This window comes from Lontra canadensis, unplaced genomic scaffold (assembly GCF_010015895.1).
Source record: "Lontra canadensis isolate GAN:19392208 unplaced genomic scaffold, GSC_riverotter_1.0 scaffold32, whole genome shotgun sequence".
Classification (NCBI taxonomy): Eukaryota; Metazoa; Chordata; class Mammalia; order Carnivora; family Mustelidae; genus Lontra; species Lontra canadensis.
Window position 1 is genome coordinate 12,824,065 of NW_022631026.1, and position 19,869 is coordinate 12,843,933.

At 37.0% G+C, this 19,869-nt stretch overlaps 1 protein-coding gene across 3 annotated transcripts in view; it reads right to left on the reverse strand.

Annotated features, from left to right (window-relative positions):
• Nucleotides 1-19,869, reverse strand: part of SMC6 (structural maintenance of chromosomes 6) — a 75,444-nt gene that overhangs the window by 26,629 nt on the left and 28,946 nt on the right. For all 3 annotated transcript variants that reach the window (XM_032866882.1, XM_032866880.1, XM_032866881.1), the window contains exons 9-20: nt 19,105-19,224; nt 18,908-19,006; nt 15,767-15,913; nt 15,402-15,490; nt 15,060-15,224; nt 14,472-14,650; nt 13,128-13,332; nt 9,488-9,602; nt 8,117-8,277; nt 3,402-3,537; nt 2,029-2,109; nt 771-941 (exon numbers count right to left, since the gene is read on the reverse strand). In XM_032866882.1, the coding sequence (XP_032722773.1) occupies nt 771-941; nt 2,029-2,109; nt 3,402-3,537; nt 8,117-8,277; nt 9,488-9,602; nt 13,128-13,332; nt 14,472-14,650; nt 15,060-15,224; nt 15,402-15,490; nt 15,767-15,913; nt 18,908-19,006; nt 19,105-19,224 (1,668 nt within the window). The remainder of the gene's footprint in view (nt 1-770; nt 942-2,028; nt 2,110-3,401; nt 3,538-8,116; nt 8,278-9,487; nt 9,603-13,127; nt 13,333-14,471; nt 14,651-15,059; nt 15,225-15,401; nt 15,491-15,766; nt 15,914-18,907; nt 19,007-19,104; nt 19,225-19,869) is intronic.

Here is a 19,869-nt window from a genome sequence, read left to right on the forward strand (position 1 = left end):
TATCTAAAACCATTTTGATTCAAAGGGAGTTTTCCTGCCAAAAAAAGGGGTTTATGTTGAAATTGCATCATCAACATACCCCTCTCAGACCCTTAAAATACATTATTCAGTTTCTCAGAGTCTTGTAAAAAAATTTAAAGTTCTGAGAATAATTGAACTATTCATAAAAATGATAATGACAATAAGCTATTGCTAATAAAAAACACAGGGAAATGTACACATTTAATTATTAAATAATTTTATTTTCCTAAATTTGGTTTCAAAAAGCCTGTGCTTAAAAAAAAGAAAAGACCAGTTTAATTGAGGCTGGAACATTAACAGAGACATATCAATAAATAAGAATTCAGTGGTATTTTATTTCAAGTTGGCTTTTATATCTAACCTATAACTCTATTTTTATATAACTAATCCCTGAATGACTGAAGGAACGCAAGGAGGGACAATGGAATAGGTGAGCACAGAAAGAGAACAGATGGGTAAGATAACCATGCTTCTGGTTCTAAAAAAAAAAGAAGAAAATCACAAAACAAAGAGGGAACCAAACTGTAATCTTCTGGAGGAACAATTTTGGCAATTTATGATCCTAAAGAGATGAACAGAAATGTTTAATTCTAACTGACCTACTGACGAAAATTTGGTTTATATCCCATTTTATGTGGTTATATTCACATTTGACCATGAATTCTATTAGGGAATTATCTAGCAAGTACAGCACAGATACACAACTGAAACATAAAATATGCATATAACAGAATAACAATAACATATACCTTAAGTGGTTCTGCTAGGTCTGAGAGCTGATTAATTTTCTGTTTAATTGCATCATACTTGTTTTCTGCTTCTATTTTCAGACTTTTAAGATGTTCCATATTTTTTTTTTGTTGTTCCATATTTTTCTCAACCATTTTCATTTTGATTTTATTTTCTTGCGCTTCATCTTCCTGGTTACATTTACAGAGCATATGGAGTTAATTAAAATACTTAAGTTATGAAATAGAAAAACAGTACGAAATTCAGAGAGAGGACACACTACAGGCTCCAGGCAATCTGATGAAAGACAAATACAAAGAACACTAGTATATTTTCATACCCTTAGTTGTTAATCAGGAAGTACAAGAAAATGACTCAACAAAAAGATGGACATTTGGGAGACAAGTTAAACTATACTCTGCTTGAGGTCATCAACAAAGAAAAGAACTTTTATTTTATCTAGTTACACTGTCTTTCAAAATGCAGTGTACTGAACTAGCCCCAGCAAAAGTCAGATGCTGAGGAAACAAAAATGACCAAGACATAGCCCATACCTTTAAGAAATCTAAGGAATTAAAGCAGAACAATAAACAGTGGAGAACAAAATTATTGATAACAAATGAAGACAAATTCTCATTCCCAGAAAGCTCCCACACACTTTATGTCTTGTTCTCTGTGATATCTCTCAGCACTTAACACGGTGCCTGGTGCAGAGTGGATACTTAATAAATAATTATTCACTTTAACCAGACCCAATCTACCTAATGCACTGCTTACTGTAACTCAGAGAAGCTAAGCTGAATGTCATACACAGTTCCTTGGAGGGGGGAAAAAAAAAAAAAAGAGTAAAAAATGTGTGATAAATTAAAATGAAAACCAGTTTCTAGCAGAAAAAAAACCCAACAATATGGAGCACAGCTACAACTGACTAAGAGATATCCCTTAATACTAATACTGATTAACTGTGAAATATACTATGCTAGGCAGTTTGGTTTAAAAGGCCACTGTTCAGAAACATACTGTTTAAGCTTTGATAGTTTTATTACATGTAGTAGAAGACAAAATCAATTATTATACATGCAAGTTACATATACAAAACACTAAGGAACTTAAATGCCAGAAGCCAGGTAGTTTCTACCTTATTCGTAAATGAAGACAGCAGTCATAAAAACTAGCTCCAATTGAAAGGATTTAAAAAAGGCTGAAAGAAGGTGCTATTAACATAAATGATAGTTTTGTCCTTTAACACTACATTTAAACTGAGGAAAAGAATCTTACCAACGTTGCAATATCTACAGACTGGTGTTCTTCTATATTCTCAAGCTCCCGAATTTCAGACATACTTTCTGTTATTTTTACCTGAAAGAAAGGTATTTCAACTTTAGTAACATAAAATAAATTAAAGGGGTGCCTGGCTGGCTCAGTCAATAGAGCATGTGACTCTTGATCTCAGGGTTGTGAGTTTGAGCCCCACGCTGGGTGTAGAGTTAGTTAAAAAAATAAAATCTTCATAAATAATTAATTAAAAACAAACAAAACAAAACCCCAGAAAGGATATATTAATCCACAAAGTTCTTTTTTTTTTTTTTTTTTAATATTTTATTTATTTATTTGACAGACAGAGATCACAAGTGGGCAGAGCAGCAGGCAAAGAGAGAGAGGGGGAAGCAGGCTCCCTGCTGAGCAGAGAGCCTGATGCGGGGCTCGATCCCAGGACCCTGGGATCATGACCTGAGCCGAAGGCAGAGGCTTTAACCCACTGAGCCACCCAGGCGCCCCTAATCCACAAAGTTCTTATTTGCTTTTGTTACAGAGGGGGTTCTGTAGCTAATGAAAGAGACACATTAGTATTAAATGAACAAAAGGAAGTTGTGTATAAAGTCTGCCGCTATCACCCTTATGACTAATCCACTCCCATGGAAAAAAAGATGGAAGAATTCCATCTTAGCATTTAAAATGATGACAGTGTTGGATTCATCAAGAAAATCTTTTTCTGAAACACCCAGATTGAGGTTACGGCAAGATTACTCCAACACAGTGCTTCACAAAGTATGACCCAGCACGCCCTGGTGCTTCTGAGACTCTTTCAAGGGGTCATGAGGTCAAAACTATTTTCATAAAAACACTAAGACACTATGCACCCTTTTTATCATTTATAAAAATACAAAAATGTCAATTTTCTCACTAATATTTGGTTTTAGAAAAATATCCATAGAAATGTTATTTTTGTTAACACATGAGTTTTTGTTAAGTACACCAATAAATATTCTTAAAGTTTTTTTTTTTTTTTAAGATTTTATTTATTTGAGAGAGGGAGACGGAGAGCAGGAGCATGAATAAAGAGAAGAGCAGAGGGAGCCGACTCCCCACTGAGCTGGAACCCAGTAGAGAGGGGCTTGATCCCAGGACCCTGACATCATGACCTGAGCAGAAGGCAGCTGCTTAACCAACTGAGCCAATCAGGCGTCCCTTAATTTTTAATAATTAGGTAAAACCCACACACATGAAAGCTCTTTTAAGACTGTAAAGGGGCTTGAGGCAAAAAGTCTGAGAACTGCTCCTCTAAAACTAAATGAATGGTAGGAAATTGAAAATAACTGCAAAGTAGTAAGTTGAGAAAAACAAAAGGACTTTTTTTTTTTTTTTTTTACCTTTAACTCTCTATAATGTATTTGGCGCCTTCTAAGAAATTCCTCATTGCGCTTAATATCCTTTTCAAGGGCAGACAAATGTTGCTGAAGATTTAATATCTGGGCCTTTTTATTTTCAACTTCATTCTCCAAGTCACTGGGCAGAGAGGAGAGGATAAAAAAACACCTTAAATCTATTTCTGAAAATTACAAATACTTTAGATCTTTACAAGGAAGAGCTTATTTGTGATAGCTTATTTGCAACTCTGTTCAGTTAAACCAGTTCTATATTCCTACCGAGTAATTAACAACATGAAAATATAGAGATTTCAGGAGAATCTAAACAGAGTCATAGTTGACTCATTTCATTAAGAAATATTTATGATTTCTCTGTGGCAGGCATCATGCGCAGTGACAGGCAGAGGTGGAAACAGAAGGATTCAAACAAAAGGAAAAAAAAAACCCTAGGAAATAAACTGTAACGTTAAAATGTCAACATGACACTTTATATCCTCAGAACTACAGGAACCTAGGAATGAGCCTGGGAGAAGTGACAACTAAATTGTGTTCTTAAAGGTTCCCTCAATTGGACCAACTAAGGGACACAGAAAGACAGACACTGAAGCACAGAGAAGTGAAACAGAGAAACTCGACAGATCAACATGGGCTGTCGCTAGGTAAATGCTCCAAACATGAGGGAGTGGGAGGGATGGAGAGAGAGACAATGAAAAGAGATGGAAGAAAAAGCCAGCGGATGCCAAAGCCATAAAGCATCTCTGTGACAGCAGTCACTGTCTTCAGAAGTCACCTGTTCCTGCCTCACTGACCCAAGCACCTGTCTCCCAAAGTCATGTGCCTGGTGGGAGAGAACCACCTTTGCAGTTAAAAACTTGTCTCTAATTGCCAGTATTGGCCACATTTTAGTAAGATGCATATTTTCCCACATTTTAACATCTCTGAAATCATCTTCCAGTTCATGGCTCAATTAGCAGCATTTTTTTTCTTTTTTAATAACAGGGCAGCTTAAAATTGATGAAATACTCTGTTACCTTGCCAGAATCCTCAAAATCAGAAAAAGACTCAATGTCAGCTGAATGAATGATAAACATGAGGAAAGGAGGAAAAGAGTTGTGGTATTTCTGGTAAAAATGGGGCCAGATAAAAGAACTTAAGATGGCTCCTCAAGATGTAATAAGAAATATTTGAATTACCTGAATTGCCATATATACATCTATGCCTATACTAACAAATGGTAATTTCACTAAAAACAATAGAATATTTACCAAGTAAACAAACTTTGAAACCGAGAGCCTAAACCAAAAATAAAAACCAGTGAGATAAGCACAAACAATATTCTGTTTTACTGTTTCCCGAAAACTGCTAAATTGTACAACTTCCTTTTTGCTGGCTAGGATGAATTCTTTCACACACTTTTTTTTTTTAAATTTTATTTATTTGAGAATAAGACAGAGAGAGCAGCAGAGATAGCGAGAGAAGGCACAAGCCTGCTTTTCCCTCTGCTCCCCGCTGAGGATGTGAGGCTCGATCCTAGGACCCTGAGATCATGACCTGATGGTTAACCAACTGAGTCACCCAGGTGTCCCTGTCACACACTTTCATATAGTGTTCCTCCTTAGTTTTTAAATAACTTTCACATGGAGCAAGAACCTTTGCTACCAATGAAATAGGTACAACAACTGAACTAAGTGTGTGTACGCCGTTTTGCGTGGGATGAACACACGCTCCAGAGCTGCCCATCCAGGTAGTACACTCCTCAGTCTCCAGCCCTTACTCTGCTACGTCTGTCTCCACAGCCCTTGACTGAGTTAGTATTCGTTTACAGTCTCTGCCCACCTTCTTAATATAAGCTCCGGGATGAGGAATTTTTTGTACTTTATTTTGTGCAGCGTTTTGTGCCCAGATCAGGACCTGGCACATCAAGTACTCATTCAATATCTGTTTTATAGAACAAATGCAAGAATAAATTTGAAAAACACACTTTGGAAAATTACATTAAATATGTAACAGTAGTTTGACAATTCAAAAATCCACAGGTAAACTTTTATTTTCTGATCTTGTATGTAAGCAGTAACTGTACTGGAATTATTCGGAGAGCTACCTTAGACATTTTTCTCGCACCTTCTGTGTACTTTCATCATGGGAAACCACACTGGGATAATTCCACTATTAAGAAAGTAAGATCTGCACACTTCCAAAACTATGCTGAGATGCACGTATGTGTGTTCTCGCTGCAGCACTGTTGTAAGAGGAAATGGTGCACAACTCCTACGTCCATCAACAGGGAACCGGAGAAGCAGCGTATTGATACGCTCATAATCTGCTTGGGTGGCTCAGATCATGATCCCACGGTCTTGGGATGGAGACCTGCCTAGGGCTCCCGTTCAGGGGGAGCCTGCTTCTCCCTCTCCTCCCCGCCTATGCTCTCTCTCACTATCTGTCTCTCTCAAATAAGTGAAATCTTTAACAACAACTGTAACAAAGTGATGAGAACAGTTCATTCCGTATACTTTCCTACACTGTTCGAACTTTCTCGCCATATGCATATATTCCTTTTAATTATTTTTTTAAATGTCAACAGGACTATGGAAAAACAGGATAATGAGCTACTTTTGTTTCCTGATTTGTACTTTTCTGCATTTAAAAAAACTAGTGAATTTTTCTAAACTTCAAAGTATCAGGCAACTATCACACTGGTTCAGGTCAAAACAGATGACACGAAAGTCATTTAAAATACCATTAAACTTGGTGTATTCTTCCTTTTACTTCTTTAAATTTGTTTTTGTTTTTTGCTGAAAATCCAGGAATTTTATTTCCTTCAGTGCCTTCATCTCCTTCCTATATTTTTTCAGACGTGGCTTTTTTAGCTATTAGCCTTTTTCTTTCTCTCTTTCAGTTTACATATAATATTACATTAGTTTCAGGTGTACAAGACAGTGATTCAAAATTTATATATATTATGAAGCGACCATCACAATAAATCTAGCAGCCGTCAGTCACCAAAGTTGTTAAAATATGAATAATCATTAATATTAATTATATTCCCTATGCTGTAGATTAGATTTCTAAGATTTACTTATTTTCCAATTGGAAATCTGTACCTTTTAATCCCCTTCATCTCATTCAGCCATCCCCTCATCCCTTTCTCCTCTGGAGAGAGATTGTTCAACCATCAGATTGTTCTCCTTACCTAGGAGTCGGTTTCTGTTTTATTTGTTCATTTGTTTTGTTTTTTAAATTCCACATGTAACTGAAATCATACAGTATTTGTCTTTCTCTGTCTGACTTAAATCAATATAATTAACAAATTAACATAAATTAACATAATACCCAGAACAGCATATTCACAATTAATAAAGTTTATCAATGTGGGAAACAATTTTTTAAAAAACCAGTGTTCAACAGCCTTTTGAAACAAAAGATGTGTCCCCTACATATTAATATGAATACTATCAGCTAAAAAATGAAGCCATGTATCAACTTGAAATGTTTATTTCTTAAATGTTGCGATCAGAGACCCCAACTCACTATTGGGGTTTATTTACAATCTTTTCCAATAATGCCATAACTTCTTTTTTTAAGACTCAGGACACAAATACACGAGGCAATTTTTGTTCAAAGGAACATGTGAACAACATAGCGTAACACGACCATATTTTTATACATTTGCACTCATGTCTGCTTGGATACCATATAAGTTAGTCTTACCCAGTTAAGAATTAGGAAGACTGGATTTAAATGTCATGGCACAATGGAAAAAACCTACCACTTTACAGGTCACTTTTATACAGCATATTCATATATCTATCCTCTAAGACTCAGCGTCAATGTAAAATGTGTGCTTTGTGCCATGACACCAAGTTGCTAGTCATTCAACTTTTTTCTGTTGCTAAATAAGAAGTTTTACCAAACTTTCTGATATCCATTATGGCTATTGTTCTTCATGCTGCTCTCAAAGTTATACAAAAATGACTAATATTATTTGAAAACAAGAAATATATATCAACAAAACTCTCATTTCTCCTACATATCTAAGTCATTTAGAATACTTTCACTTTTACTCAGTTTTCTTAGATATTTATTTTACTTAAGTTCTGAGTTCTTCTATTCAAGGTCTTACAGGTCACTAATTTAGTTCCAACTCATCAATCTGTCAACTGAATTTGGTTAGAAAATCACGTTTTTTTTGGTACCAAAAATCCTTTCTGCAATGCTTGTGAATCTCATTAAATACACTTACTAGTTTTTTGTTCAACTTCTCACTTTGTCTCCTCTGGCAGCTCTGTTTTTCCTAGATATGTGTTCTAATTATGCCAAATGATCTTTTTAGAACAGTGCAACTCAAAATACAGTCAGAGACAGAATATGAACTCGAGCCAGAATGTAAACCAGCACACTTGTACTCTCACTGAGCAAAGTCAAAACTAAATGACGGGATAGTGGTGTAGCTGATGTACGTTCTGAGTTCAGCTCCTATGTCCTTGTAGATCAGCTGGTCAAGGAAACACAATTGGTGCTCTTAGCACAGAATACTGTTGTCGAAGTGATGATGGGAAACAACCATCAACCCAGAATTCTACATCCAGCTAAATGATTTTTTAAGCCCAAAGAGATTACTCACAATCCTTCCCTGAAAGAACTACAATAGAGTAATACGAAGGGAACCAAACCCTACAGGAAGCAGCAGGATACCAAAGCAATGCTACACTGACACTAACCTTATCTCAGAATCCACATCTTTGCTTAGGAATTTAGGTCTTGTATTTTCAGACGAATAGTAACGTCCTGCAAAGACTTGATCACCATCAGCAGTAAAAGCTTCTCTACAGTTCTTGGGCGGTTTTTGAGACTGCATTACTGCACGAGCTACAGAATTATTCTAAAAAAATAGAGGGGGGGAAAAGACATTTTTTAAGTTATGCCATAGCACTCCTGATACACAATTTCAAAATGTTACCTATCATTATTTTAAGATTCAAGTATTTTTACTTAAACATTTAAACTTAAATAAAATAGTTCCAGAGGTTAAAAAAAGAACTTTAAAAACAACTTTCATTAATTCAAAGAATTAAAACTGATAACCTTTAGAACAACAAAGTAAGCAAGGCTTTATGATAAAGAGATTTAAGTTCTAATGCTGCTACCCATTAGAGTGAAAATTTTAAGTACATTTTCACATGAAAATATTTACTTTAGACCAGAGTTCACGCAAATCTTACTTTTTCTAAATGACTTTCACAGCCTGAAAAGAAAGATGTGAGTGAACAGCAAATAGCAAGAAAAGATAAGATACTGAATTATGTGGAGGAAAGCCTGGAAATAAGCCCTAAAAGAAGTAAAATAGGCATCAGGCTTTATGGAGGCCTCGCCAACCTCTGAGGACCGACAAGAGGACTTCATTATTTCCTTTCAAGGATCCTTCTAAAATATGACTGAGCAAGGACCACAAATAATTACAATATGACCTTGCAACACATGCACTGTATATACATTTAAATTACTGATACCATTATTTCTCAGTTTCCGTTAATGAGAAAAACAAACTCTATTATGTTTGTTTTGATTAGATCTATTTTGAATTTTCTTGTTCCTTCTCAACAAATTTACGCCAATGACGATCTAATCCAACAAGTTCATAAAAATACATAAGTAGATGAAAAGTAAATACTGATTTATTTTATAATACATTTGAAGTTTTAAGATAATGAACTCATAAAATAACAAGGAGAGTATTTGTTTAAAAATTAGGATAATAATATACTTATCTATAAGGGTAAATAAAAAATGGATTTGGCAGCCAATCAAGAAAGAATGAGTCACAAAAAAATTATAGTATCATTCACCAAAATAATATGTATTTGTGAATACACTTGTACTGAGGAATAGCCAAAAATATAAAAGTTCCCTTAGGCAGAAAACGCAAAAACCAGTTCTATATTATTCTGTAGCTTCCTATGAGGTAAAAGTACAGTGGTAAAACATATTAACAACTTCATAATATAGACTAGACGGGGAGCAGAATTTATAGAACCAACTTCAGTTTTGGAAATTTAAAAGTAATACAAAGTTGAGCAAGCATCTTATCTTACTTTGATCAGAAGCACTGTCTCTATGCTTCTCATGTCAATCAGGCTGTTTGCAACCACTGCATTATCAATTTCTAAAGCTGTCAGGACTGTTGGAAACTCTGGATGATAAGCAGCTCTAGGAGACAAAAATATGTAAGTACTAAAAAATTACATATTAATAATATGTAAGTACTTTCAAACTTTAATTTTATATACATCTGTCTTTTTAATGTGTGACTATAGATAAGACAACGGAAAATAACTGATAACATTTGAAAACATCTGTAAGAGGTGAATTTTATTTAAGATTTTATTTGTTTATTTGACAGAGATCACAAGTAGGCAGAGAGACAGGCAGAGAGAGAGAGGAGAAAGCAGGCTCCCTGCTGAGCAGAGAGCCCGATGTGGGGCTCGATCCCAGGACTCTGGGATCATGACCTGAGCCGAAGGCAGAGGCTTTAACCCACTGAGCCACCCAGGCGCCCCTGAGGTGAATTTTATTTAAATAGTGAACATTTATATTATGTGCTAGGCATTCTAAGAATATTATAAGTAATATCAGCTCATTGAATCCTCATAATAACCATGAGATTGATAATAATATTCTCTAATTTAAAGGAGTTTGTTCTTAAGATGGGGGAGGCAAACCACTGGCCTAGGATGCTTAAAATGGAGAGAAGTCAATGGAGTAGGAAAGTTTAAGGTTCAGGACAGAAGTGAAATAATTAAAAAAAGCAGTCCAACAAACCAGGTAAGAAAGCATGCAATTCAGAGCCTATGTAGAATAAAGAGCTTTTGAGAGAAATAGCATCTCTTCTGCCGAGCAGGACAGGACGTACAGATGCAGACACGGTTATGCGTGGCTAGCAGGCCGAGCACTTCGGCAGCCTGTACTTCAGAGGGAACAAAGCCATCTTTTTTTTTTTTTTTTAAGATTATTTATTTATTTATTTGACAGACGGAGATCACAAGTAGGCAGAGAAGCAGGCCAAGAGAGAGGAGGAAGCAGGCTCCCTGCTGAGCAGAGAGCCCGATGTGGGGCTCGATCCCAGGACTCTGGGATCATGACCTCAGCCGAAGGCAGGGGCTTTAACCCACTGAGCCACCCAGGCGTCCCGGGAACAAAGGCATCTTAATAGGAAAGGAAACTATTCCCAGATCTCCTGGGGAGCTACACACTCCCCCAGGTTCCTCTGCTGAGGTTCTCTAATGTGAGCCTGATACACCGGATTCATTTTAAATGTTCCAAGGGTGTTTTCCTGCTCTTTTCCACATTAAAATAACATGCCCAATTTTAAAATTTAGTGCTGGAATCACAATATATACCGATAAAGTTCTTCACCAAAAATCACCCCTCCAAAACGTCTGTAAAGGCAGATGAAGTTGAGAGAATATTAAACGTACCCGACCTGTCAATATTCTGTCAACATCCGACTTCCTCTACTATGCCACCAACTTGAACTTCAGCGTAATTGCAAACTACTCTGAAGGGTGAATGCCCTGGAGCTGCACCATGGACCTCCGACTTCCCGCTGTCACCAGGAGCCCACCGCAGCCCTCCCGGCTTCCCGCGCCTGTTCAACCTGCTCTCTGCCCGCAGCCGGCAGACCTCCAGAGCTGCTCCCACGCCTCACGGTCCTCCCTCCCCAGCTACGCCTCACCGCCACTGAATGAATGAACTTTACTTTCTCAACTGCTTCCCTGTTCATCTGTAAGAACCACCCGCTCTAACAAATCCAAATGGAGTATTAGTCCAACAGTACACATTCTCTCCTCAAACTTACTAAAAAGGTAATAGTCCCGGAGCCACCATGGGTTTGAATGCTGAGCGGATGTTGGCTCTGCTTCCTCTCTCACTCTCCCAAACCTACCCAATGGCTGAGGCCCTGTCCTCAGCACACAGATTCCCCTATTTCTAAGCAGTGACCTCATGCTGCACAAATGGAGCTCACCCCGCAGCCCTTCACGGAATGACACACTGCTAAGATACAGGGAAACACGGCGTGCCAGGAGGGCCATGCCAGGCGTGCCTACTCATGGGAGTCTGTGCAGCGGGTCACGGAGCAGTCCCCGCAGCTGTTCAGGACCCCTGTCCCCGGTGCCTGAAGCCCAGTGCCGGTGCAGGAGGATACTCCTCACAGGAGCCAGTCTCTCCCAGCAATCTCCCAGGGACAGTTTCCAAGGTCCCCACAGGGAAACCTGCCAGTCAGCATACTGGCCTTCTACCAGCTGTTCAGAGGTCTCTCACTCTAGATGCCGCTAGCCCGTCAGGGGACAACTTTACCATAAGCAACGCTGTCTGGCAGCACAACCGAAATGTCACTTTTATCAGGTTTTAGAAATCAGGAACCAGAGCCAGAAATGTTGGGGTCATATTTTCAGGCAGACAGGGTAAATAGTTTACCTTGAACTCCCAAATCCTCATTTCTAGCCTAAAAGTTCAAAATTGGCAATTCTACAACAGGACTCATCCACTTCTGACAAATCCACTTTTTCCTTATACTTCTCCTAAACCAGTTATGCGCATACCTGCTCAGTAGTCGCTCCAGTCAGAGACCTAGCAGTCATCCTCAATTCTTACATTCTCTTACATTCAAGTAACAAGTTCTATTGATTTTGTCCTAAATAGTGCTTTCATTTTTATTATTTTCTTAAGGATTTATTTATTTATTTGAGAGAGAGAGTGAGAGAAAGAGAGCAAGCAGAGTGAGGGGCAGAGAGAGGAGGAGAGGGTCCCAAGCAGAGTCCCTGCTGAGCGTGGAGCCCCAGATGGGGCTTGATCTCATGACCTTGAGATCATGACCTGAGCCAAAATCATGAGTTGGAAACACAACCAGGTGAGCCATGCAGGCGCCCTCTAAATAGCACTTCTAACCCGCCCCTTCCTGTCTATAATGCAAACGCTATTGTTTTGCAGAATAATTTATGATGCCTTCTCACTATGCGTCTTGCATATAGAATTCTCTTGCTTAGAAGGCAGTTAACCCTTCTCTGTCACTTGACAAATTCATCAGGTTAGAAGACTGATCATTTGTCCTCTTTTCTCTACATTCTTTGCCAACCTGCCCACTAATGTAGAACATAATTAAACTCTTTTTCATTTGAACTACATCTGCAGTTTGTGATCCAATTTGATCAAAGCTGATGAAGAATAAATTGGAAAATATGTATTATACTTCAAAGTAAAGTGACTAGCCAATCAGCAGTTAGCAAAGAGGCCAGTTTAAATACTGTGTCCTTGAGAAGGTTTGGTGGGGTTATCAAAGAAAACCACCACAGCTCTTTATGGAATCTGCAAAGCACCTTGAGAGTTGAACTATGAGTGCTGAGCGCCAAAGCTCTTCCTTAGTACCCCGACCCCACATACCCCTTAATTTGCTGTGGTCTGTATCACTTCCCTCAGTATAATTTCTATGCCACACCACATCTCTTCCCCTCTCCTGACTCCCATTAATAGACCTCGTTTAAGGAGTTCAAGGGCAGGGAGCATGTCTTATTTATCTATGTGTCTCCAATGCCTAGACTGAAGTTTAAGAAGTGGCTTGATGAAATTTCATCAATTAGTACTACAGATTTGGTTGACGTAAATATGTCTTAATTCTTTCTGATTTTGGACATGATTAACCAAACCAGAAATGGCATTTAGCTACCAATGCCTCACCTGTGTCTTACATCATACATCTCATTCCGAAACTCAGAAACTATTATCTGTGGTCGTGAGGTCCCCCGTGAATAAAACCTTTCCATCAGGGCCTGAAGAACTCTCTCATCAGCATGGTTATGGCAACAGTAGGCCTGCAGAAGTCCTTTCAAGCAAGATTCGATAGCCAAAGCAAGTTCGGGGTCACGAAGATGAATGCAAGCTCCTAAAGGCAAGAGAAAATTATTAAAAGGCCCATAAATACTTATTTTGAAATATTAATGTTACTATCTTCTTATAACAGTTCATAAATGACTTCAAAATATTTTCACATAAAGAAGCTTAAATGACATTACAGATCTTATGTTAACTATATGGGAGATCCCCACATATCCACTGGATACACTGGGGTGAAAACCCTTCAAATCCTGCGAAAAGAACTGCCTCAGTAACTCCAGTGTAAACCGACAGAGGTTTTTCGGTTTAAGTGTATACTACTCGAGCCTCCAAACGGCACTTTGGAAAGTAAACCAAAAGGTTTACAGATTCTTTATTATTTTCTGTAAAACTGATTAACACTGGTATTTTTGGATGAGGAAAATACCAGGAATTGGTACTTCAGGAATGGATGAGGAAGTGCCTCATCCACTGAAACAGATCCTGGTATAGAGGTACATATCATTTATATGAACAGACTTTACTATAATACTTAATACTGCGTGTAATGCTGTACAAACACAGTAAGACAATACTTTAACAACAAAGCATTTTTATGTTGACAGCATCATTTTCACTTAACGATATTACACAATTAGAGATAACACCTCAGGAGAATTCAACAGATACATATATTTCTTAATCTCATCTATGATAGGGATAATTCAATAAACCCAGGATTTATACTTGAAAAAGGACTTAGAAATAATGTTGTCCAACCTAAACAGAAACTAAGAAGATAAGTCATTTAATAAAGGTCACGCAGGTGGTGAGGGGCCTTCTGATTATATTACTGCCACTGGATTTTCTGACTAACCAATTATTTTCAAATTAGTTCATTTGTTTATTCATTCATTCAGGAAAAAAAATTAGATCAGATTATTCAACTCAATAGTTTTTTTTTTTCCTTTTCCTAAGTTCTCTTGCTTTTTTTCCCTTTTTCTAAGTTCTTATGCTTTAAAAATGCAAAAGGGAAATTATAAAGTTTAAAGTGATTTTTATCCCTGTATCCTAAAATATATACAATTAAAATCCACATACAATTATGTTCCTTTTTGATAAGTTTTAAAACTAGATTCAATAGACCCTTTCTGAAAATAAACCTTATTTTTAATGTTTCTTATGCCCTGACCAAATGGTGACAAATACCTAAAGGACCCACGGGTTTACACGTAAAAAGCCCACGTCTATAGGCATCATCTATTGCTTCAAGAAGGGCTGGAACATGAGGGCCAAATCTTTTCAGTCGATCAGTTTTACTATCTTTTAATTCTTTCAGTTGCCTCTGATTATAGCTCAGTGTATGCTTGACATCTAATTCTTCTCCCCTAAAAAATAAAAGTGAAAAACAGAAGAGATATGAGATATAGTTATACAGAAATATCCAGCCTCTCCCCCAACACCTGCATATCAGTGAATGACCCAGCTACCTTAAAGACTAAAGTCAGATTTCTTTATTTGAAAATGATGGTGTTACTAGAGAAAAATAGTCTCAAGTCCTTAAAACTTAGCACAAAAAAAGAAATGATGCCATGGGAATGAGGACTAGAAATCCCAGAAGTGGCCCAGCTCTACAGGTGTTAGAAAAGTCTGGGAAAAGTGATTTTTAAAAGATAACTTATTCAATACAAGAAACAACAACCACAATAAAACGTGCTTTTTCTCTTCATATAAAGACCAAACCATCTGATTTTCAAGTCACTGAAAAAAAATCATTCTAAGGATACTGAAACTTACTTAATTCTGATCCGTTCTTCTTTATCCTTTTCTATGGCTTGCTGAAACTGTTCGATCTCTTGATTGATTGAGCTTTCTTGATCCTGCAAGGCTTTTACTCTCTCTTTTAACCAAGATATTTTTTTTTGCCTTTCCAATCGTTCAGGTTCCAAAGATTGATCGGTACTAACAATAAATAATCCAAAATGGAAAATGTTAAGTGAAAAACTTAACATTTAAAAAATACAAAGCTATGTGACAGAATTCCTTTAGAAATAATATGGAAAATATAATACTCCACTTTGCAACTTGGCTGTATTACAAAATGAGGCAATCATGAACATGGCAAAGTAACCACCTTACCTTTTCTTTAGTTCTTCAATTCTTTTGCAAAGCTGCTCATCATCTTTCATTAATGCTCTATACTCGTTTAGAGAACGATTATATAAAACCTGACAAAACATTAGACACAGTTTGGTAAGATAAAAAAATATATTAATCCCATTCAAATCCACTTTTGCCAAATCTTCATATCGGAGGCTAAATATATGCAAAAATATATTTTTAAAACAAAGTACATAAATGGCCATATGAAACCATTATTTTTTAAAGTCTGAAAGCAGCACAGATTTCTATCTAATTGCAATAACTCTACTTTTAAAAGTAAATGAACAGTATTTGTGTTTGATATGCAGCATTAATATTCCAGGCTGGAAAATTTCTCTCACCTCAGCTTCATTATAGACCCTTTTCTTAGCAGTAACATCTGTTTTCAATGCCATACATTCTGGTGCTCTTGCATTTGTCTCTTGACTAATCTTTTCCAGTTTATCTTGAATATCTTTGTACTTTTTTTCTGCTTCATTAAGTCTAACCTTTAAGAAAATAATATCGTTGGAGTGTTTTTTTACTTTTCTTCAATGAACAGAAAAAAAAATTTTTTTTTTTAAAGATTTTATTTATTGATTTGACACAGAGAGATCACAAGTAGACAGAGAGGCAGGCAGAGAGAGAGAGAGGGAAGCAGGCTCCCTGCTGAGCAGAGAGCCCGATGCGGGACTCGATCCCAGGACCCTGAGATCATGACCTGAGCCGAAGGCAGCGGCTTAACCCACTGAGCCACCCAGGTGCCCCAGAAAAAAAATTTTAAACTTAGTTTCACTCTAAATAATCTCAAGATATCAGGTAAGCAAACTTAATGACATAAAATACTAAAATATAATTTTTAATTTTACATTTATTTATCCAACAAATGTGCTATCTTTTGGGGATACAAAGAGTAACAATGGTTTGCAGGTAACACAACCAAACAGAGACAGACAAAATTTAGCAGAACAGACTGCTTAAATTGATCATAGTTTGGATATAATAATGCTTAAGTTGGCTATGTCTATAACTGTGGACGCCCAGGGAAAGAATCCGGAGGTCTGCCAGAAAAAGTCAAGAATGCCTTCAAGGCAGAAGTAGCATTAGAGCTGAGACTTGAAAGATTAATCCATATGTACCAGGAGAAAGGCTGGGAAAAGGTGTTAAGGCAGATGGGAAAGCATGCAAAAAGGCACTAATACAACTTTCAGCAATGACAATATTTGGAGCTTCAACTGAGAGGGTAGTGGTGGGAACTGAGCCAAAAGCATGGAAGGGCCCAGAATTTCCTAACAATCAGCTTACAACTTAACCCTCCAGACCACAGGGAGACAAGACATGACCAAATCTGTACATCAAGTCATTTTGGAAGCACATGCAGGGTGGAGGGAAAATTAAAAGAAATAATATCAGTAAAGAGGTAACATTCCAGAGCAAAATGAATCAGAAACCAAAACGGGGCCCTGACAATAGGAATGGATTAGAAGAAACAAATATGAGAACTGTCTGGATCAGGGATTAGCAAACTTTTTAAAGAGTCAGATAGTGTAGCAGACACTATTTCTTCATATCCCTTCTACTTAATAGTCATTCTGTACTCAACTACTATGCATAAGACTACAGGAAAGGTTTTATGTAAGACATGGTAGGAAGATACAAATATAAAACAAGACAGCTCTTACCCTCCAGAAATTTACCATTTACTACAGAGTGCCCAAATGCTTAAGTGGGCCAAAGGCCTGTAGAACTGAAGTATCACCCAGCCTCAAGATCCTCCTTTTCTCATTTGAAAAACCGTGAACATTTATTACATTTAATTCAGACTGGATTCCACTTTAATTACTTTTTAATTTTTTACTTTTTTTAAAGACCTATTTTATTTTGAAGTAATCTTTACACCCGACGTGGGGCTCAAACTTAACAACTCCACAATCAAGAGTCATATGCTCTACTGACTGAGCCAGGAAGGCGCCCCAGATTCCATTTTTAGGTTGGAGATTATCTAAAGAGAAAAATAAGTTAAGATCCTCCTCTATGACAGTTAAGAAATGAGGATAAGAAGAATTTGGTGGGAAAAAAAATTCCAGAATATTCTCAGAGAAATGAAAAGCTGAGGTGAGAAAAGGTGAGTGGGGCTGAACTTCCATTTGCTACCTGAGGAGGGAATAAGAAATTCAGCCTATTTCTGTTATTTTTACATATTTATTTCTTACTTTTGATGGATGAACAACACTTAAAGGGAAGAAAATGCATCTGCTTACTATAAAAAAGCAATGTGGGCAACATTACATTCCATATTATAAACTAAGCTTGGGGACCCAAAACACTTAAGTAGAACAAAATACTAATAGGTTAAGTCAGCCACACTGAGTTAAGTAGAGCTTCTGTAAAAATGAAAAGCCTACGAGTTCTACTTCTAGGATGACAAAATGCAAGGAATTCTGCACTGCGGGCTGCATACCCTTGTGAAATACTAAAAGACCACTCAAGTGCAAAGTTTAACCTGATGAATTACACGGTGTATGAATTATATTTCAATAAAGCTGTTAAACAAAGAATGAAAAGGCAAATATGAAGAGTGCATCGGCTATATGATAAAAGGTCCCTGTGGACAGCCCTAACAGAGTATCACTGCTTTTATTTACCATCCAACCAACTTCTACCTCTATCCCAAGTGGAAGACTCTTGAATCATACATAAATAGCATAGCTTCTCCCTGGGATCTTAAATCTCAAGTTGAAATTAACCTTAACAGACCTAACCACTTGTCCCACACAAGCTCCGCCTACATGAAATCCTCTGACGGTTCTGGGCCCTAAAACTTTAGTTCCTTCGAATTTCTGGTAGCAATCTCTGGGCACTGTGCTTAGTTTTGAAGTGTTAACTTCATGATACTTAGCTTTCTAATTGATTATTATCCTAGCACCTCAAGACTTTTTATATGTTGATACGCCCAATGAACACAAGAGTAAAAGCTTCATATTGTAGCATCGCTGGTTGATAAGGAAGTACCATTGTCCACATGCATGAGTTTAGGGTGTTTTATCACCTGGCTCAGCTGGCTAATCATGTCCAAACACAATACTCCTTTCAGAAAAGAGTTGCTGGGGAACCTGGGTGGCTCAGTTGGTTGGGCATCTGACTCTTGAATTTGGCTCAGGTCATGATCTTGGGGCTGTGAGATGGACTGTGTTAGGCTTGACGCTCAGGTCAGAGTTTACTTGAGATTCTCGCTTCCTCTCCCTCTGGCCCTCCCCCTGCTTATGCTGCCCAACCCCCACCCCCCACCAGATAAAAAAATTAAATGTAAAAAAAATAAATAAGTAAAAAAGAGTTGCCACTTTAGTACTTGAGCAAAAGTTTGTTAGTTTCATTTAAGTAATAAATTCAAGCAGATAAATATATAGGTTGAAACTGCTCTTTTTGTAGGTCTTTTAAAATGGTCTAATATCAGTAATCTGATATGATTTAACCTGCTAAATCTGTATTAAAAAAACAACTACCTGCTGTTCTTCCATCTTCCTGTCAAGTCTAGCAGCACGATCTTCCCCAATTTTGATATTATCTCTGATAGCATTCAATTGTTTTTCAATTTCATTGACCTAAAAAGAAATTATAGTGTAAATCACATCTAAGAGTGACTGTAACCAAATATTTTCTACATATTAAAAGCGTAAGTGGATAATAGAGAAAAAATTACCACTGCCCAAGCCATTTCATGTTTCAAGTATTCTAAATTAGTCTTCATTGTACTTAAACCCGCAATACTTTGAAAACGTTCTTCTTTCTCCAAACACTGGCGTTTTAGTTCAGTAAGTCGCTTTAAAAAAGAAAAAAAGGATTTGTTTCTTATCAACATTGAAAAGACAAGACTTTTTAATAATTACATATTTTTTTAATGCACCCCCTTAACAAGTATTAAAAACGATATGCAAGGGAATGACTTCCTCAAGGTAAAAATAAAAGTACCTTTGGTTCTTTGGTATACTTTTATTAGGTGTAATTATTTTCTTAATTTCTGCATTATAAAAATGGCCAAATACTCTTCAAACGAAGATCAAAGGAATAAAAGGTTTAAGACGAGTATAGACAAATCACAAAACTCAGTTTCCCATTTCTCTCAACTCTTTATCCAACAGAGAGACCGGTATGTTCTTCTGGGCAAAATATGCCCAGTACTCACTCCAAAGATAATGGAAGACACATAAGAAACTTATTTCTAAAAGCCAAATAAGTTATAATTATTTACTTATTTACTTTATTTTTTAAGTAGGCTCCACATCTAGTGTGAAGCCCAACATAGGGCCCAAACTCAGAACTTTGAGACCAAGACTGAGCTGAAATTGAGTTGGACACCCAATCAATTGAGCCAGACATCCCAATTTATAATTTTTTAAAATATAAGCTCTCCTTAATAAATAAAATCATCAGGGGCACCTGGGTGGCTCAGTGGGTTAAATTTCCA